Below are 21,276 nucleotides of genomic sequence, written 5' to 3'. Positions count from 1 at the left end.
TCTCAGTACTGCCCCTCTGACAGTGCGGAGTTCCCTTAGTGCATCGCTCCCTCAGACCCGCCCCTCCGACAGTGCAGCTCTCCCTCAGCACTGCCTGTCTATCAGTGCAGCATTCCCTCAGCGCTTCACTGGACTAATGTGCCCCTGTCGCAGGAATGAGAATTGAACCCTCAACCTTCTGACTCTGAGGCGTGTGTGCTACCAAGCTGTCACTGGTGGACACTTTTCAAACTCATGTTCTTATAGATTGTATCGAAATTATATGTGCTGACAGATCAGGGGTGTTATTTCGTAACAACTTGACTTATGTTAACTGTGCTCTCATGGATAACTTCAGCTTGCATGATATCTGCGTTGCAATCTCAGTTACTTCAGCAACAGCCACATTATATCCGTTATCATCAAACCCAGGACTAAGATATTAAATGAAATAAATGATCTCGCTATAGTGGAGTATCGAAAAAGTGAATGCCAAACTAAGTAGACCAGGTTTACTCTCTCATTTGTCCTTGGGATGGGTGAGTATGAGATTAATATCTGGTAACTTTCACTATTCTAGTCACTCCAAGGGTGAGCAAAGAGACGCTGATTACACTCGCCACATAAAAGGCTACATATCTATCAATATACCGACTGTAGCGCTGAATACCGTGACTTTATCCCACTGCCATGACATCCAGGTTGATGAGTAGTGCAATAAGCGGAACACTAACCGGTCCCATCTCATTGGCAGGTTGAATATTAAAGTGACTGGACAAAGTTCTAAGGAGACAACTTGTTCAAACTGCCATGGATGGTATTTCATTTGATTCTTTTGAATTGCACGCAGCTTTTTTTGTTAAGGACACGGGTAGACGCAGATAGATTAATTCTATGCACGGTGAAGCACATTCCAAATGTAAATCTGATGTGGAACAGTTAAATTGCTGAAAAAAACGTTTTTTCAAATGGTGGCAAGTCTACAGCAAAATCATCCAAACTGTTTAACCGCGCTGACCATAAGACTTCCTTTCTGGAATGATTGAGTACGTGTCAGTTGCCTCACCGGCCAAATAATTCCATCCACAGCAGGATGTAAAACAGAACCGTTATAAGTTTGGAAGCAGCCGCTGGGGAAGTGGTGAGAGGCCACTACCCAGGAGTGAATTGATCATTCTGTGACCTTGACCTTCTTTCCGTGCACCTTGTGTCTGGAGATGTAACCCTTACATTGAACATCCCACCTAACATTGTTAATACTGACGGTTATTGCACACAACAAACAGAATGTCGCCCTCAAACTGCGGTTTCACCACATCCTGATGTGATTCACAATGTACCCTCAGCTAATCGTGATCCCTGCTCATTAACCATGAGCTTTCCACAGTTTCTGCAGCCTCATTTTGGTCTACTGGCAACATTGCCGTTCCAGGATGTGTTTCAAGGGGTTAGGAACAGAAAAGCTACAGAAATCGGAGGAGAGATAATATTTTATCGAGGGGCAGCGGCCTGGAGGGAGCAGAAGGACATTGAAGGACAGGAATGGTAAACTGTAACTTGGTAGAAGGCATTGCATAGGATTACATAAGATTGCATCGGATATAAGGCACAGTAACAGACCATTCGGCCCAACCAGTCCATGTCGGCGTTTATGCTCCACTCGAGTCTCCTCCCGCCTTTCCTCATCTAAATCTATCAGCATAACCCTCTTTTCCCTTCTCTCTCACATGCTTGTCCAAGCGCTCCTGAAATGCATATATACTATTCGCTTCTACCACTGCCTGTGGTTGTGAGTTCCACATTCCCACCACTCTCTACATAAAGGATTTTCTGCTGAATTCCCTTTTGAATTTGTTGGGGACTATCTTGTAATGATGGCCTCCAGTTATGATCTTACCCCAATTGGAAACATTCTCTGTGTCCGCTCTAATAACCCTTTCATAATTTTAAAGACCTCTATTAGGTCACCCCTCAGCCTTCGTTTTTCAAGAGGAAAAAAACCCCGCCTGAACATTTCTGTCATCTTTCAACAGGCCAACTTGGCTTTTGTTCTGAAGAAGATGTTATACACTGCTCCAATAACATATCAGTCACTCATATTCTTCTTTAAGTTAGTTTTAAACAGAAACGAACTCACGTGCATTGAAAAAATTACCCATGCATGGAATCTGATTGTGTATTTTTTAAATAAAGTTTCCCATAATAAGAATATCTTTCTGACAGTGCGTTTATACAGTCTGTGCTTATCACTGCTTGAAGGTGCCGCATGCTCCCTCCCCCAGGATAGAGCCCCCACACCCCGACTAGTGTGGCACTCTTTTTTTACATAGCCTAGTGTATTCTTGAGTACAGTCACCAATGAATCTGTTTACGCTGTTTTCTATTCCATTTGAAGTTGCCTCTTTTGTGTTTTCTTCAACTTTAGCAGTGCACAGCTCCCAAGGTCGCCATTCAGATCTGTCTCTCTATCTCTGTTTCACTGTCGCTCCGTCTGTTTCTCTCGCTGTCTATCTCTCTCTCTTTGACTCTGACTCTCTCTCTCGCTCTCTGTCTTTATGTCTCTATGTCACTTTCTGTCTCTGCCACTCTCTATCTCTGTATCTCTCTCGTAGTCTGAATCTGTCTCTCTCTCTCTGTCTCTGTCTTTCTCTCTCTCTCTCTCTCTCTCTCTCCCTCTCTCTCTCTCTCACACACACACACATAAGCACTCTCTGTTCGTCTCTCTGTCTGTTTCTCTTGATCTCTTTCTCTCACTTTGTCGTTTTCTCCGTTTCACTGTCTCTCTCCAAATATCTCTCTCTCTGTCTCTGCTTCTCTCTATTTCACACACTCACAATCACTCACTCTCTCGCTCACTCACTCTGTATCTGACACCCTCTCTCTCTCCCTCTCTCTGCTGACTTTTTACTGCAGCAATCCGGAATCTCTATATCATGCCCTTTCCCCATAGCCCTGTATCTACCTCTCCTTCAAAAAAAATATTCGCTTAACCCATACAAAAACCATATAAATTGCTTCTGGTTGATGCTGATGCTGCTTCTGCATCCGGGTCACTCCTTTTAATTCACTGCATTCAATTGCTATTTATTTCACTATTGCACAGTTCTTGGAGCTAATCATCCATTTCTCACACGTTACGAAATTGGCAGTGGCAGATTGGATACAATGACTCTGGTTCATCATCGAAGAGCTGAAAGCTTATTGTTACACACTGGAGGGATGTTTGTTGTGATCTTCGCCATGGCTCGGTTATTGAGACCATATTTGTATTATATATTAACGACCAGGACTTAAAGGGTATGATTTCTAATAGACAGACACGTGGTTGCTGAAATGTAATGAAAAGAAATGACGCATGTTGAAAGGAAAAATGAGGAGAAACGATAAATATTAATTCTTGCAAATTAAAGGGGTTGGAGGAACAGATTAACATACACAAGATTCACATACACAAATCTTTGCAGTTGGCAGCATATTTTAATAAGGCAGATAAAAATCATACAGGATCAGAGGATTTATAAATAGTAGCATAAATAAGTTTACACAAATATTGAAGTAATACGAAACGTTTACAAATCACCGTTTGGGGCTCAGCTCGTGCACTTTGTCCAAGTCTGGAACGCACATTTTACCAACGATGTCATGGATGTGAGGAAATGCTTTTGGTGGAAAGGGAACAATACAGTGAATAAACCATAAATGTGAGTACATAGAGAGGTGTGTCATAACAGAGGGACATTGCAGTGTATCTACACAGATACGCAACCGAGACTCCAGGATGGTATGTTGCCTCCCTGGTGCAAGGGTCAAGGATGTCTCGGAGCGGGTGCAGGACATTCTGAAATGGGAGGGAGAACAGCCAGTTGTCGTGGTGCACATTGGTACCAACGACATAGGCAAAAAAAGGGATGAGGTCCTACGAAACGAATTTAAGGAGCTAGGAGCTAAATTAAAAAGTAGGACCTCAAAAGTAGTAATCTCGGGATTGCTACCAGTGCCACGTGATAGTCAGAGTAGGAATCGCAGGATAGCGCAGATGAATACGTGGCTTGAGCAGTGGTGCAGCAGGGAGGGATTCAAATTCCTGGGGCATTGGGACCGGTTCTGGGGGAGGTGGGACCAGTACAAACCGGACGGTCTGCACCTGGGCAGGACTGGAACCAATGTCCTAGGGGGAGTGTTTGCTAGTGCTGTTGGGGAGGATTTAAACTAATATGGCAGGGGGATGGGAACCAATGCAGGGAAACAGAGGGAAACAAAAAGGAGCCAAAAGCAAAAGACAGAAAGGAGATGAGGAAAAGTGTAGGGCAGAGAAACCCAAGGCAAAGAACAAAAAGGGCCACTGTACAGCAAAATTCTAAAAGGACAAAGGGTGTTAATAAAACAAGCCTGAAGGCTTTGTGTCTTAATGCAAGGAGTATCCGCAATAAGGTGGATGAATTAATTGTGCAAATAGATGTTAACAAATATGATGTGATTGGGATTACGGAGACGTGGCTCCAGGATGATCAGGGCTGGGAACTCAACATTCAGGGGTATTCAACATTCAGGAAGGATAGAATAAAAGGAAAAGGAGGTGGGGTAGCATTGCTGGTTAAAGAGGAGATTAATGCAATAGTTAGGAAAGACATTAGCTTGGATGATGTGGAATCTATATGGGTAGAGCTGCAGAACACCAAAGGGCAAAAAACGTTAGTAGGAGTTGTGTACAGACCTCCAAACAGTAGTAGGGATGTTGGGGAGGGCATCAAACAGGAAATTAGGGGTGCATGCAATAAAGGTGTAGCAGTTATAATGGGTGACTTTAATATGCACATAGATTGGGCTAGCCAAACTGGAAGCAATACGGTGGAGGAGGATTTCCTGGAGTGCATAAGGGATGGTTTTCTAGACCAATATGTTGAGGAACCAACTAGGGGGGAGGCCATCTTAGACTGGGTGTTGTGTAATGAGAGAGGATTAATTAGCAATCTCATTGTGCGAGGCCCCTTGGGGAAGAGTGACCATAATATGGTGGAATTCTGCATTAGGATGGAGAATGAAACAGTAATTTCAGAGACCATGGTCCAGAACTTAAAGAAGGGTAACTTTGAAGGTATGAGGCGTGAATTGGCTAGGATAGATTGGCGAATGATACTTAGGGGGTTGACTGTGGATGGGCAATGGCAGACATTTAGAGACCGCATGGATGAAGTACAACAATTGTACATTCCTGTCTGGCGTAAAAATAAAAAGGGGAAGGTGGCTCAACCGTGGCTATCTAGGGAAATCAGGGATAGTATTAAAGCCAAGGAAGTGGCATACAAATTGGCCAGAAATAGCAGCGAACCTGGGGACTGGGAGAAATTTAGAACTCAGCAGAGGAGGACAAAGGGTTTGATTAGGACAGGGAAAATGGAGTACGAGAAGAAGCTTGCAGGGAACATTAAGGCGGATTGCAAAAGTTTCTATAGGTATGTAAAGAGAAAAAGGTTGGTGAAGACAAACGTAGGTCCCCTGCAGTCAGAATCAGGGGAAGTCATAACGGGGAACAAAGAAATGGCGGATCAATTGAACAAGTACTTTGGTTCGGTATTCACTAAGGAGGATACAAACAACCTTCCGGATATAAAAGGGGTCAGAGGGTCTAGTAAGGAAGAGGAACTGAGGGAAATCTTTATTAGTCGGGAAATTGTGTTGGGGAAATTGATGGGATTGAAGGCCGATAAATCCCCAGGGCCTGATGGCCTGCATCCTAGAGTACTTAAGGAGGTGGCCTTGGAAATAGCGGATGCATCGACAGTCATTTTCCAACATTCCATTGACTCTGGATCAGTTCCTATGGAGTGGAGGGTAGCCAATGTAACCCCACTTTTTAAAAAAGGAGGGAGAGAGAAAACAGGGAATTATAGACCGGTCAGCCTGACCTCAGTAGTGGGTAAAATGATGGAATCAATTATTAAGGATGTCATAGCAGTGCATCTGGAAAATGGTGACATGATAGGTCGAAGTCAGCATGGATTTGTGAAAGGGAAATCATGCTTGACAAATCTTCTGGAATTTTTTGAGGATGTTTCCAGTAAAGTGGACAAAGGAGAACCAGTTGATGTGGTATATTTGGACTTTCAGAAGGCTTTCGACAAGGTCCCACACAAGAGATTAATGTGCAAAGTTAAAGCACATGGGATTGGGGGTAGTGTGCTGACGTGGATTGAGAACTGGTTGTCAGACAGGAAGCAAAGAGTAGGAGTAAACGGGTACTTTTCAGAATGGCAGGCAGTGACTAGTGGAGTGCCGCAAGGTTCTGTGCTGGGGCCCCAGCTGTTTACATTGTACATTAATGATTTACACGAGGGGATTAAATGCAGTATCTCCAAATTTGCGGATGATACTAAGTTGGGTGGCAGTGTGAGCTGCGAGGAGGATGCTATTAGGCTGCAGAGTGACTTGGATAGGTTAGGTGAGTGGGCAAATGCATGGCAGATGAAGTATAATGTGGATAAATGTGAGGTTATCCACTTTGGTGGTAAAAACAGAGAGACAGACTATTATCTGAATGGTGACAGATTAGGAAAAGGGAAGGTGCAACGAGACCTGGGTGTCATGGTACATCAGTCATTGAAGGTTGGCATGCAGGTACAGCAGGCGGTTAAGAAAGCAAATGGCATGTTGGCCTTCATAGCGAGGGGATTTGAATACAGGGGCAGGGAGGTGTTGCTACAGTTGTACAGGGCCTTGGTGAGGCCACACCTGGAGTATTGTGTACAGTTTTGGTCTCCTAACTTGAGGAAGGACATTCTTGCTATTGAGGGAGTGCAGCGAAGGTTCACCAGACTGATTCCCGGGATGGCGGGACTGACCTATCAAGAAAGATTGGATCAATTGGGCTTGTATTCACTGGAGTTCAGAAGAATGAGAGGGGACCTCATAGAAACGTTTAAAATTCTGACGGGTTTAGACAGGTTAGATGCAGAAAGAATGTTCCCAATGTTGGGGAGGTCCAGAACCAGGGGTCACAGTCTGAGGATAAGGGGTAAGCCATTTAGGACCGAGATGAGGAGAAACTTCTTCACCCAGAGAGTGGTGAACCTGTGGAATTCTCTACCACAGAAAGTAGTTGAGGCCAATTCACTAAATATATTCAAAAGGGAGTTAGATGAAGTCCTTACTACTCGGGGGATCAAGGGTTATGGCGAGAAAGCAGGAAGGGGGTACTGAAGTTTCATGTTCAGCCATGAACTCATTGAATGGCGGTGCAGGCTAGAAGGGCTGAATGGCCTGCTCCTGCACCTATTTTCTATGTTTCTATACTTAAAGATAGCAGGACAGGTCGATAAGTAATTTAAAATGGCATATTGAATGCTTTGAATGAGGTGCAAAGAGACCTGGGTGTCATGGTACATCAGTCATTGAAGGTTGGCATGCAGGTGCAGCAGGCGGTTAAGAAAGCAAATGGCATGTTGGCCTTCATAGCAAGGGGATTTGAGTACAGGGGCAGGGAGGTGTTGCTACAGTTGTACAGGGCATTGGTGAGGCCACACCTGGAGTATTGTGTACAGTTTTGGTCTCCTAACCTGAGGAAGGACATTCTTGCTATTGAGGGAGTGCAGCGAAGGTTCACCAGACTGATTCCCGGGATGGCGGGACTAACCTATCAAGAAAGACTGGATCAACTGGGCTTGTATTCACTGGAGTTCAGAAGAATGAGACGGGACCTCATAGAAACATATAAAATTCTGACGGGGTTAGACAGGTTAGATGCAGGAAGAATGTTCCCAATGTTGGGGAAGTCCAGAACCAGGGGTCACAGTCTAAGGATAAGGGGTAAGCCATTTAGGACCGAGATGCGGAGGAACTTCTTCACCCAGAGAGTGGTGAACCTGTGGAATTCTCTACCACAGAAAGTTGTTGAGGCCAATTCACTAAATATATTCAAAAAGGAGTTAGATGAGGTCCTTACTGCTAGGGGGATCAAGGGGTATGGCGAGAAAGCAGGAATGGGGTACTGAAGTTGAATGTTCAGCCATGAACTCTTTGAATGGCGGTGCAGGCTAGAAGGGCCGAATGGCCTACTCCTGCACCTATTTTCTATGTTTCTATGTTTCTATGTCTATGTTTCTATGTTTCTATTAGCCGAGGCGTAGAATATAAGAGCAGGGAGGTTATGCTAGAACAGATAAATACAGCATTTAGGCAACAGCAGGAGTGCTGCGTGCAGTTCTGGTCAGCTTGTTATATGAAACGTTTGATTGCATTCGAGAGGGTACAGATGAGTTTTACCCGAATGTTGCCTGGAGTGGAGAATATTATCTATGAGTAAAGATTGAATAGGCTGGATTTGTTTTCTTTGGAACAGAGGAGGCTGAGTGGAGATTTAATTGAGCTGTATACAATTATGAATGGCCTGGATAGAGTGGTTAGAATTAACCTATTTCCCTTAGCAGACGGGTCAATAAGCAGGGTGCATAGATTTAAAGTAACTGGTAGGAGGTTTAGAGGCAAGTTCTGGGAGGAAATTCACCCAGAGGGTTGCGGGGGTCTGGAATTCAATGCCTGAAAGGGTGGTACATTTAAAAAGTACTTGGATTTGCACTTAAAGAGCTGTGACCTACAGGGCTACGGACCTAGTGCTGAGAGCTAGGATTAGGCTGGGACGCTCTACTTTGTCCAACACCGACACGAATGGCCTCCTTCTGTGTCACAATTTTCTCTGATTTGAAGATTCTATAAGGGCTTAGACCGGATATGGAGGAAATTTAACGGAATGGAAGCAGAGATGAGGGACTTCAGTTATGTGGACGTGCTAGAAAGATTCCCTTGGAGCAGAGAAGGGCTTGGGGTTTAAATGGAGGTGTTCTTCATTATAAACTGTTATGATAGAATTAATTAGAAGAAACTGTTTCCACTGGCTTTAGGTCCACAACCAAATGCTCCACATTTAGTGCAATTGGCAAAAGCACCAGAGGGAGTGCTGCACTGTTGCAGGTTGCGTCTTTAGTATGAGATGTTTAACCGAGGCACTGTCTTCCCACTCAGGTGGATATAAATTATCCCGCACAATTATTGGAAGAAGAGCAGGGGATTTAAACCGCTGGCCAGTTCATTATTCCGCCCTCAGCCTAACCAAAAAAAAGCATTTTGAAAATCCATCCGTTTGGTGAGGGGTTACCAATGACTATCAGAAAAAACACATTGGGGAATTATTTATCAACATCCATATCTTGTGTAAAATTCTGAGATTAATGCTTGAAGTGACATTATTGACTGAGTGATCCTGGTGCCTGCATTTACAGAAGCAGTATAATTAGTCAAAGTCTTCACTGGGCTGACTCACAAGATGCCTGCAGTGAGAGCAGGCGTGAGTCACTCGTTGCGATTTCGTGCGAATTTCTGTGATAATTGACAGCTTTGCTGGAAGCTGCTACCTCGCATTGTCACATAAACACCTTTAATTCCTTTTAATGCAAATCGCTCAGTGCAAGGCAGTGCAGGTTGAGAAGTGGAACTTCTGTACCCACATCGCCTAAACTAACAGCTGAGATTATTGTATTGTCTTTTTTGCCATGCTGTCTTCTTTGCATAACTCCCCTCTAATCAATTTGCGGCAGAAACTCAAGAAGTTGACCAGGGAAAATGCCGTTGAATCTATTCTCGATATCTATCGAAACATTTTAAACAACGTATTCATTCTCGGGTTAATTTTATAGTTAACCTGTATATATGTAAATGTTTATGAGTCTCGCTCTTTCTTTCTCTTTCTATCTCTCTATCTATCCAGAGGGAGACAGTGAAAGAAACAGGCAGATAGAGAGAGAGACAGAGAGACAGAGAGACAGAGACAGAGAGAGACAGAGGGCAAGGTAGAGGAAGAGAGAGCGAGACTGAGAGCGATAGACAGAGAGACACATACAGACAGACATAAAGATAGAGACAGCGAGAGACAGAGGCAGAGAGAGAGTGACACAACAATCTGCATCATTTCTCTGAGGAGACCGTAAAATGTTACTAATTATGAAGGGTTTTGATTGAGTAAATAAGTGAACACGGTTTCCACTGGCTGCAGGTCGGTAACCAGAGGTCACAGATTTGGGCTAATTGCAAAAGCATCAAAGGCGTGATGAAGATATATTTTTTAAATTATCTTGTTATTATTATCTGGAATCCTTTGCTTGAAAGGATAATAAAACCAGGTTTCACAGTGAATTTAAGGTAATTGTATCTACACTTGAAAAGAAACCATATGCAGGCTATGGGGAAGAAACAGCGGAGTGGGATCAATTGAATAGCTCTTTCAAAGAGTCGCTACATGAAAACTGGCTCAAATGACATCATATGATTCTGTGCTGAATCATTTTATAATGATCTATATATGTATGTACAACCTCTGCTGATTTTTGCATGTATTTTTTCTTTAATTACAAAAGATTTCCACTGATCAAAAAAACAATTATTTGAAACAGTACTATTTCTTTAAAAACGGTCTTAAAGAATGTACAGATCCAGTGAAGTTTACAGCTATTTACCAGGTGCGCCCATTTATTCTGTTGGTTATGTCTTTGATTTGTTCCCGTGCCAAACATCGAACAGAAATGGAGAAATGAAATATTGCAAGACTTGGAACATGAGTAGGCCATTAAGCCCCATAAGACAGCTTCGACATCCAATCCATTGGATGATCTCAAGCTCAGTTCCCTTTACCCGCCTTTGTTGCATATCGTTTAATACACTTACGCAACAAAAATATTATGTCATAGATTTGATATCTCCAATTAACTTAGCTTCCATAGCGTTTTGTTTGGGATAGCTCGAAATTCCTAAAACCCTTTGTGTGAGAAACATCCTCTGATCTGCTGCTAGGTTTTTCTCCCAATTAATTTCAATTCATGTCAATTGGTTACCGACCCTCCTATCGGTGGAAACAATTTCCCTTAATTAATCTATCAATACCACTCATACTTTGTAACGCCTCTCGAAAATCTGCCCTCAATCTTTGCTGCTCCAAGGAGAACAATCTCAGTTTCTCCAGTCCCTCCAAGCAACTTAAATCACTCATCCCTGGTACCATTCCGGTCAATCTCCCCTAGAGCTTCTGTGCTCTAAGAGAACAATCCCAGCTTCTCCAGTCTCTGCACACGCCTGAAGGCCATCATCCCTGGTACTATTCCTGACAATCTCCCCTTAACCTTCTCTGCTCCAAGTAGAACAATCCCAGCTTCTCCAGTCTATCCATGTCACTGAAGTTCCTCATCTCTTGAACCATTCTCTGAGGCCTTGGCTCACTTTCTCAAGTGCGCTGCCCGAATTAGACACTATACCCCGGCTGAGGTGTAACCAGTCATTTATAAACGTTCACCACTAATACAACTTCTTTGTTTTTGTTCGAAAGCTTCAACATAATGTCCTTGATTTTCCCTGTTAATCAAGCATTCACAAACTTGGCTTCATGTTTTTACATAATTGAGAATGTGTCTCTTTCTTCTCCCAAATATCCCCCTTTGTTCGTTCACCATCTTATCTGGCAATCTCTATCTCACTTTTCCCCATCACTTTAATTTCAATCATGTTGTAATTTCCCCAATAAAGTAACTTTGTTGTTCACACTTTGCTCTCGTTTTCACTCAATGTTGTACATAATAATGATATATTGGCTCTTTTATTTTCTCATATTCCAATTTGTTTATGTAGAATTGTGCTCTGGGATGTCCTTTGCATTTAGTAATCTATTAACATAGTCATAGTTGCAGGCAGGTGAATAGCTTAGGTCTATCCTTGGTGTCAGCTTGGGCTTTGTGTTCGCACTCTTGCATCTGAACCAGAATTCGTGGGTTGAATTAGCACAGCAGACCATCGGAAATAAAGCAAGAGGTGGCCATAAGGCCCCTGGAGCCTGCTTCGCCATTCAATATGATCATGGCAGATATGATCTTGACCTCAACTCCACTTCCCTGCCTGCTCCCCATAACCCTTGACTCTCTTGTCATTCAACAATCTGTCTTTCTCAGCATTGAAAATAATCAATGACCCAGCTTCCACAGCTCTCTGGGGTAGAGAATTCCAAATATTCATGACCTTCTGGGAGACGGAGGTCCTCCTCGTCTCCGTTTTAAATGGGTGACCACTTATTCTGAGATTATGCCTCTTGTTCTAGATTCCCCCACGAGAGGAAACATCCTCTCTGCTACCAACCTGTCAATCACCCACATAACCATATATATTCTAATAAGTTCACATCTCATTCTTCTTAACTTCAGGGCCAATGTGTGAATTCCCAAGACAATTGTTCACAAAATGTATTCTTAAACTTCAGTGCAGTTCCTGAGAAAGCACACTATTCGAGGTGTCGCCTTTAACTTGAGACGGTAAACTCAGACCCCATCTCTCCTGTCAGGTGGAAGTAATTATCCCACAGAGTTATTCCGAGAAGAGCAGGGGATTTCCATTGGAGTCCTTCTCACTATTTAGCTCTTAACCAAGCCAGTAGCTTCCTGACACTCGCCATCGGCTCCTACACTTTGGCGAGACTTCCATCATCCATGGAACCAGAACATCTTGACATTAATCTGGCCTTTGTAACAAGACGATTTGAGTATAAGAGTAATGACATCTCAGTACAATTATTTAGGGGCCTGCTGAAAACTCATCTGGAGTATTGTGTACAGTTTTGGTCTGCTTACCTGCCACAGAGGGAATTCAACAAAGGTTCACCAGACTGATTCCTGACAGAGGATTAGCCTATGAGAAGAGATTGAGCAGAATCGGCCTACATTTTCCAGACTTTAGGAGAATGAGAGGGCATGTCATTGAAACATGCCAAATTCTTACAGGGCTTGACATGGTAGCTGCAGGGCTGGGGATTCTAGAACCAGATGTCACAGTCTCAGAAAAAGGGATGGTCCATTTAGGACTGAGGTGAGGCGAGATTTCTTCACTCAATGGTTTGGGAATCTTTTAGAATGCTCTAACCCAGAGCGCGATGTGTGTTCAGTCTTTCAGTATATTCAAGGCAGGGGTCGAAAGATTTTTGGATTTTAAGGGAATCAAGTGATATGGGGACAGTGCAGGAAAGTGGGGTTAAGGTAGAAGATCAGCCATGAGCTTATTGAATGGAAGAGTAGATTTGAAGGGCCGAATGGCCTACTCCTGCTCCCAACTTTAATGATGTTATGTGGTTAATCAATGTCCTTTCTTGGGAAAAGAAGTGCAACTTTAGAGTTTAAGCACTAAATATGAAGCTTGTTGATAACCATCCGCTGGTAAGGAATTTCCAATTGGAGGATAAATGATTACAAGATTGGTAGATAAATGATCGCTATACTTATTTTGGGTACTTAGAGTAAAGCGTGAAGTGACTTAATTAATTTAGCAATCCTGGTGCCTCTGGTTACAGAAACAACATAACTAGTCAAAGTATTCTCTGGGCTGACCCATTTGCTGCCTGCAGTAAGGTTGATTCAGACATTGCTAAAGATAACCTGTTTCCTGTGACAATTGAGAGCTCTGCTGAAAGCTGTTGCTTGCAATTCTTCAGCAACACCAGCATCGAGTGACTACTGCACACACGGAGCCCATTCAGCCCATTGTGTCCATGCCGGCTCTCTGTAGTTCATATATAAATGTTTCTCTCCATCTCTTCCTCTCTCCCTTTACCCACTATTTGTAAATACACATATATATGCATCTCTTTATATATATATATATATATATATATATATAGACATAGAAAGAGAAAGAGAAAGAGAGAGAGAGAGAGAGAGAAAGAGAGATGGCGAGGGCGGAGGGGGGGGGGCGGGGGAGGGAGGGAGTGTGTGGGAGAGAGAGAGAGAAAGATCTACCAAAAACGCATTATGTCTCTGAGAATCACACAAAGAGCTTCCGATTAATTGCATTGTTTGCGGCATTTCTTGGAATAATACAGTTCCCTCTGAAATACATCACTGTCTGCACATCGGTTACATTAAATGAAGCAAAACAAATCTGTCCTATGTATAATGTAGCAAGAAATTTTACTGAAATATAAACCGGATATTGATGTTTTACAATGCAATTTAATAATATATATATGTATACATATGCAAATAGATAAAAATAATGTCAACATACGATTAACTTGATCTAGAACAGAACACAACCCTTCTTGTCTCTGTATTCCTATAATAGGGTCTCTTTCTTAAATTAGGACATTCTGTCCTTTATCAAGATGATCACTTTGAATGTATTTCAGGGAAATGACCGTGATTCACAAACCTGCACTGTCATTGTATGTGATTGCTTTAATGCACTGCTTAATATATACTAAGACATGTATATATATATATATATGTATATATGTATGTGTGTATATATATATAGAGAGAGAGAGAGAAAGAGAGAGACAGAAGAAGGGACAGATAGAGAGACATATAGAGAGTGGGATAGAGAGATAGACATATAGAGAGATAGATAGATCGAGAAATACATAGATAGAGAGATAAATAGATAGAGATATAGAGAGATAGAGCTATAGGAGATAGATATATAGATGTCGAGATATACAGATATAGAGATAGACAGATAGATAGATAGATAGATAAATAGATAGATAGATAGATAGATAGATAGATAGATAGATAGATAGATAGATAGATAGATAGATAGATAGATAGATAGATAGATAGATAGATAGATAGATAGATAGATAGATAGATAGACGGATAGATAGATGGATAGATAAATAGATAGATAGATAGATAGATAGATAGATAGATAGATAGATAGATAGATAGATAGATAGATAGATAGATAGATAGATAGATAGATAGATAGATAGATAGATAGATAGATAGATAGATAGATAGATAGATAGATAGATAGATAGATAGATAGAGAGACAGACAGACATCTAGATAGATAGATAGATAGATAGATAAATGGTCGGATGGACAGCTATTCACACTGTATATAGGAACATAGGAACAGAAGGAGGCCATTCAGCCCCTCCCGTCTGTTCCACCATTTAATTTGATCATCGCTGCTCCACGACCTCAGATCATGTACCCGCCTTTGCTTCATATCTCTGAATAGAAAACTACCAATCACCAATTTCAAATTTACAAATGGTTTAAGATCAATTGCCATTTGCAGAAGAGTGTTCCAAATTAAACCACGCGATTTGTTTATTAGCTTGTTCATAACTTCACTATTGAAAAGTTTGGATCTAATTTTAAGAATATGCCTACTCCGAGAAATTCCGAGCAGCAAATAGATTCTCTCTGTCTACCTTTCTGTTCCCCTTCGTATCTTTAAAACTTCGATCAGGTCATCTCTCAATTTTCTAAATTCCAGGTAATGCAACCTTAATTTGTGTAAACTCTCCTCGTAACTTTATATATAAAGAAAAAAGAAATATTTACATTTATATTGCGCCTTATATGACCACAGGACTTCTCAAAGTATTTACAGCCAAAGAAGTACTGTTCGAGTGTCGTCCCTGTTATAATGTGGAAAACACGGCAACCAATCTGCACACAGTGAGCGCCCACAAACAGCAATATGTAAAGCAGATTATCAGTTTTTTGTTATGTTGACTGAGGAATAAGTATTGGCTCAGGAAACCGGGAATAACTCGCCTACTCTTCTTCGAAATAGTGGCCATTGGATCTTACACCTCCACATGAGACAACAGAAGGTAACTCCGTTTACCATATCATCTGAACGATGGCACCTCAGACAGAGCAGCACTCCCTCAGTACTGCCCCTCCGTCAATGCAGCTCTCCCTCAGTACTGCCTGTCTAGCAGTCCGGCACTCCCTCAGCGCCTCACTGGCCTAATGTGGTCCTGTTGCAGGAATGAGAATTGAACCCTCAACCTTCTGACTCTTAGGCGTTTGTGCTACCTAGCTGTCACTGGTGGACACTTTTCAAACTCATGTTCTGAAAGATTGTGTAATAATTATGTGTGCTGACAGATCAGGGGTGTTATTTAGTAACAACTTGACTTATGTTAACACTGTGCTCTCATGGATAACTTCAGCTTGCATGACATCTGTGTTGCAATCTCAGTTACTACAGCAACAGACACATCATATCCGTTATCTCCAAACCCAGGATTAAGATAATTAATGAAATAAACGATCTCGCTATATTGGAGTATCGAAACAGTGCACGCCAAACTAAGTAGACCAGGTTTACTCTCTCAGTTGTCCTTGGGAAGGGTGAGTATGAGTTCAATATCTGGTAACCTTCACTATTCGAAGATCTTTATGTCAGGGAACGGTTTAAATGAGAGTTCCACAAACTGTTATCGAAAGAGGTATTGGCTCCACAGCGTGTCTATGCATACATAGATGGACAGTGAGATGAACCGATAGAGAGACAGATAGAGAGCTAGATAGAGAGATAGAGATAGATAAATAGAAATATAGACAGACAGACAGCTATTCATACTATCCACCCCGTATATAGGAACATAGGAACAGGAGGAGGCTATTCAGCCCCTCTAATCTGTTCCGCCATTCAGTGAGATCATGGCTGCTCCACGACCTAAGTCCATGTACCCGCCTTTGCTTCATATCACTGAATAGTAAACTACCAATCACCAATTTTAAATTAACAATTGGTCTGAGATCAATTGCCATTTGCAGAAGAGATTTCCAATTTAAAACCCACTATTTGTGTCGTGTTTTTTTCATAACTTCACTGTTCAAAGGTTTGGCTCTAATTTTTGGAATATGCCCCCTATTCCCAGAATTTCCAAACAGCAGAAATAATTTACCTCTATCTAAACTATATGGTCCCCTTCGTGACCTGAAAACTTCGATCAGATCATCACTTAACCTTCTAAATTCCAGGCAATGCAACCTTAATATATGTAAACTCTCCTCGTAACATTATATATAAAGAAATATTTGCATTCTATTGCGCCTTATACGACCACCGTACTTCGCAAAGCACTTTACAGCCAAATAAGTACATTTCGAGTGTAGTCACTGTTGTAATGTGGGAAACTCGGCAGGCAATTTGCACACAGCGAGCTCCCACAAACAGCAATATGATAACCAGATAATGAGTTTTTTGTTATGTTGATTGGGGGATAAGTATTGGCCCAGGAAACCGGGGATACACCCGTGCTCTTCTTCGAAATAGAGGGCATTGGACCTTACATTTCCACATGAGACAGCAGAAGGAATCTCGGTTTACCATATCATCTGAAAGACGGCAACACCGACAGAGCAGCACTCCCTCAGTACTTCCCCTCCGTCAGTGCAGCGCTCACTCAGTACTGCCCATCCTACAGTGCAGCACTCCCTCAGTACTGCCCCTCCTACAGTACGGCACTCTCTCAGTGTGGCGCTCCTTCAGTACTGCCCCTCCGTCAGTGCAGCACTCCATCAGTAATGCCCCTCCGGCAGTGCAGCACTCCCACAGTACTGCCCCTCCGTCAGTGCAGCAGTTTCTCAGTACCCCCACCCCATCGCTGCAGCATTCCCTCAGCGCTTCACTGGATATATGTGTTCCTGTCCCAGGAGGGAGAATTAACCCTCACCTTCTAAGCCACAACTTTCACTGGTGTATACTGTTCAAACTCATGGGCAGAATGAGTGTGTCGTAATTATATGTGCTGATAGATCAGGGGTGTTAATTAGTAACAACTTGACTTATGTTAACACTGTGCTCTCATGGATAACTTCAGCTTGCATGATATCTGTGTTGCAATCTCAGTTACTAAAGCAACAGCCACATCATATCCGTTATCTCCAAACCCAGGACTAAGAAAATTTAGGAAGTAAACTATCTCTCTATAATTGGAGTATCCGACGTGTGTGCACCAAACTTAGTAGACCATGTTTACTCTCTCAGTTGTCCTTGGGATGGGTGAGTATGTGTCCAATGTTTGGTACCTTTCACTACTCGAAGATCTTTATGTCAGGGAAAAGTTTAAATGAGCATTCCACAAACTGTTAGCCATAGATGTATTGCCTCCAAAGTATTTAGCTCGGAGCCTTTTTTTTTCTAATGAGCCTGGTCGATCACATTCGACCTTTATGTCGAAATTGTTAAATTGTGAAGTAGCAATTCACAGGGTACAAACTGAATGATGTGCTCTGGTAGCTTAAAAAATAAATCACACAGATGTCTAGCATGAGCTGGACACTCTTTTCATCAAGTTTTAGTAAGCATATTAAATGAAGAAAGAAAAAGGAATTTGTGCTTGTTATGAAATTAATCCAAAGACATTATCTCTCTAATTTACTTCAAACGGAAAGTGCTGGAAACACTGAAAAGGTCAGGCATCATCTGTGAAGTGGAGCAACGTTATCCTTTCACATCAATGGCCTTTCATCAGAACTGGGAGTTGTCACTGATGGACAGGTTTTGCACAAATATTTGTGGCAGGATAAAGGGGTCAGGGAAATAACAACAATGGAGAGCTTTGAGATAGAAGGGAGGCCGTGACTGTTTCAATGACAAAATGGATGAGGGTGAAAGGCAAATGGGAATGATAATGGGTCAAGTATAGAAACACAGAGGTTTTAAATTGTTGCAGTGGAACAGCAGAGGGGAAGCGAACAACGGAAAATCTAACAAAATGGAGCAGCTTGCCCTGTTTTGGAAATATCGTGGGGAAAGGGTGGTAGAACTCCAGGGGTGCAGAGACTGGTCACAAATGGGTTCTCGTTGTAAAACGGTACAGTGGAACGGCTGGAAGTGGAAAAGACGTATTTAGGAGGGGTTTGAATTTCCGGTAGTTATTTTAAAAGCTCTTCGTCTCTAATATCGTCTAGATCTGATGAATATTATCGACCTAAAACGTAAACTCTATTTCTTTCCCCACAGACACGGCCTGACATGTTGGGTGATTCCTGAATTTTCTCTTTTTTTTTCAGATTCCAAGCATCCGCATTGATTTGCTTTTATCTACGTGATTTAATATCTGTTTCTTTATTTCTATACATCATTATTTCTTTCTTTTTTCTTTCTTCCTTCATTTATTTCTTCATTTCTCTCTTCATTTCTTTCTTCCTTCCTCTCTTACTTTCTTAATTGAGGGGCCACATGACCCAATCCTTCTCCTATTACTTATGTTTTCATGTGGCTGTCTCGATTTCATGCATCATTCCATTTACCTACCTGAATAGTGTTCTTTCTTACCTTCTACCTTTCTTTCTTGTTGTATTCCTCTCATCCTTTCTCTATTTTTTCTTTCCACGTTTCTTTCTGTTGATGCATCTATCTCGATTCATGTATGTCTTTATGGACCTGACTTACTACCTGTCACAAATAAATCTGAGGAAAAAAATCTGTTAGCATTTCGGGAAGTCATACAATCCGAGCTCTGAGAATTGTTTCATTTGGCTGGGCCTCACTAAGCTACTGTATGCAGAATTTCTAATATTCTCAATTTCTTTCCCTTTTAGTTCACGTTTATGCGCTAGTCGGCGAAGGCATAACCTGTGAGTATGCAGCATCATAGTGAATAACCAGTTTCTGCCTAATTCCTTCTCAGATTTATTCGTGACTCTCCTCTTTTTATGTACCCTAGTGCTGGTCTTGCCAGAGTTCTCTACGTCTATTCTATAAAATCGTTCATAATCTTATAGATCTCTATCAGATCGTCCCTCAGTCTTCCCTCTTGTCGAGAAAAGAGCCACAGCCTATTCATAACATCCTGATTGGTAAAACCTCTGTATTCTGCAGGTTATGGCACATTAAGTGCCTATCCAACCATCTCATAAAGACGGTGAAGGTTTCTGCATCCAGCACTCTTCCAGGCAGCGAATTCCAGATCCCCACAACACTCTGCGTAAAGGAGCGCCCCTCAGATCCCCAGTAAACCATCGACCAACCACCTTAAACTATGCCCCCTCATAATTGACAACTCCACCAATGGATATAAACCCTTACTATCCAATATCTCCAGGCCCCTCAATATTTTGTACACCTCAATGAGGTCTCCTCTCAACCTCATCTGTTCCAATGAGAACAAACCCAGCCTATCCAATCTGTCCTCATAACTAAGATTCTCCATTCCAGCCAGCATCCAATAAATCTCCTCTGCACCCTCTCTAGTGCAATCACGTACTTCATATAATACAGCCACCAGAACTGCACTGTTTAGCAATGTCGTCCTGTATTTTGTCACAGTCCACCTCTGTTTTAACTCCGGGGGTAGCACATTCGACTCTGAGTCAGACTGTTGTGGGTTCAAGTCCCACTCCAGTGACCTGAGCACATAAATCTAGGTTGACATTCCAGTGCAGTGTTGAGGGAATGCTGTCGGTAGGACAGTTTTGAGGGAGCACCGTACTTTCGCAGGAGCAGTGTTGAGGGAGCGCCGCACTATCAGAAAGGCAGTACTGAGGGAGCGCTGAATTTTCAGAGAAGCATGACTAATGGAGTGCTGAACTGTCGACTGGAGAGTACTGAGGGAGCACCGCACTGTCGGAGGGGCAGTACTGAGGAGCGCTGCACTGTCAGAGGGACAGCACTGAGACAGTGCTGCTGTGTCGGTTGTGCCGTCTTTCAGATGAAACATTAAACCTAGCTCCCATCTTTCCTCTCAGGAGGTCATCAAATATCCCATTGCAATATTTCAATGAGGAGCAGTGGAGTTATCCCCGGTGTCCTGGCCAATATTTACGTTTCAAATGACATAACAAAAACAGATTATCTGCGCATTATCACATCGCTGTTTGTGGGAGCTTCCTTTGCGCAAATTAGCTGCCATATTTTCCACATTACAACAGTGACTATACTCAAAAATAACTTCATTGGCTTTAAGCGCTTTGAGACATCTGGTGAACGAGAAAGGCGCTAGATAAATGATAGTCGTTCTTTAACTACACCTTCCAATATGGTGCCACATTGTACACGTAGAACTTGGCTGATTGTAATGTCATCGATCGATTAAAAATAATGCTTGTCTAAACTTTATTGACTTTGTATTCCTCAGATGAGTTAGCGAAGCCAACATTGTATATTACCCCACCCTATGGAGTGTTCTTAACAGGAGAGGGATTATATTTGACATGTCGCTGTCGGTGTCCTGTCACAAGGGTCCGTTATCAAAGGAATCATCAGCTAATCACAGAAGTTGACCCTCATAAAGGAGAATGTGTGACGTCTGCTGATTCAACGGCAGCAAAGGGCTATGGAAGCGTTTATACATGTCAATGTCTGCACGCGGTGAATGGACAATGGATATGTTCAGAATGGAGCGACCCTGTTCAGATGGTTATTCGAGGTATGTTACCAAAACCAATTCTCCCCAAAGCGACTACATCAATGTGTTATTTCTTAGCAATCCAGCGATCCAGGGGACGCGAAGAACTCTTGGGCTGC

The 21,276-nt window shown here is 42.3% G+C and overlaps 1 protein-coding gene across 6 annotated transcripts in view; it reads left to right on the top strand.

The window, feature by feature from the left end:
• Positions 1-21,276, top strand: part of LOC139251201 (leukocyte-associated immunoglobulin-like receptor 1) — a 57,260-nt gene that overhangs the window by 15,557 nt on the left and 20,427 nt on the right. For 4 of the 6 annotated variants that reach the window (XM_070873174.1, XM_070873173.1, XM_070873169.1 and 1 more), the window contains exons 1-3: positions 17,740-17,808; positions 19,353-19,388; positions 20,888-21,178. In XM_070873174.1, coding sequence (XP_070729275.1) covers positions 17,778-17,808; positions 19,353-19,388; positions 20,888-21,178 — 358 coding nt within the window. In that variant the 5' untranslated portion in view covers positions 17,740-17,777. Of the gene's footprint in view, positions 1-476; positions 519-17,739; positions 17,809-19,352; positions 19,389-20,887; positions 21,179-21,276 lie in introns of those variants that run through there. The other 2 variants (XM_070873171.1, XM_070873170.1) reach the window with 2 other exon arrangements.

The sequence above is a fragment of the Pristiophorus japonicus genome, unplaced genomic scaffold (assembly GCF_044704955.1).
Source record: "Pristiophorus japonicus isolate sPriJap1 unplaced genomic scaffold, sPriJap1.hap1 HAP1_SCAFFOLD_421, whole genome shotgun sequence".
Lineage (NCBI taxonomy): Eukaryota > Metazoa > Chordata > Chondrichthyes > Pristiophoridae > Pristiophorus > Pristiophorus japonicus.
This window is presented reverse-complemented; position numbering and strand designations above follow the sequence as displayed.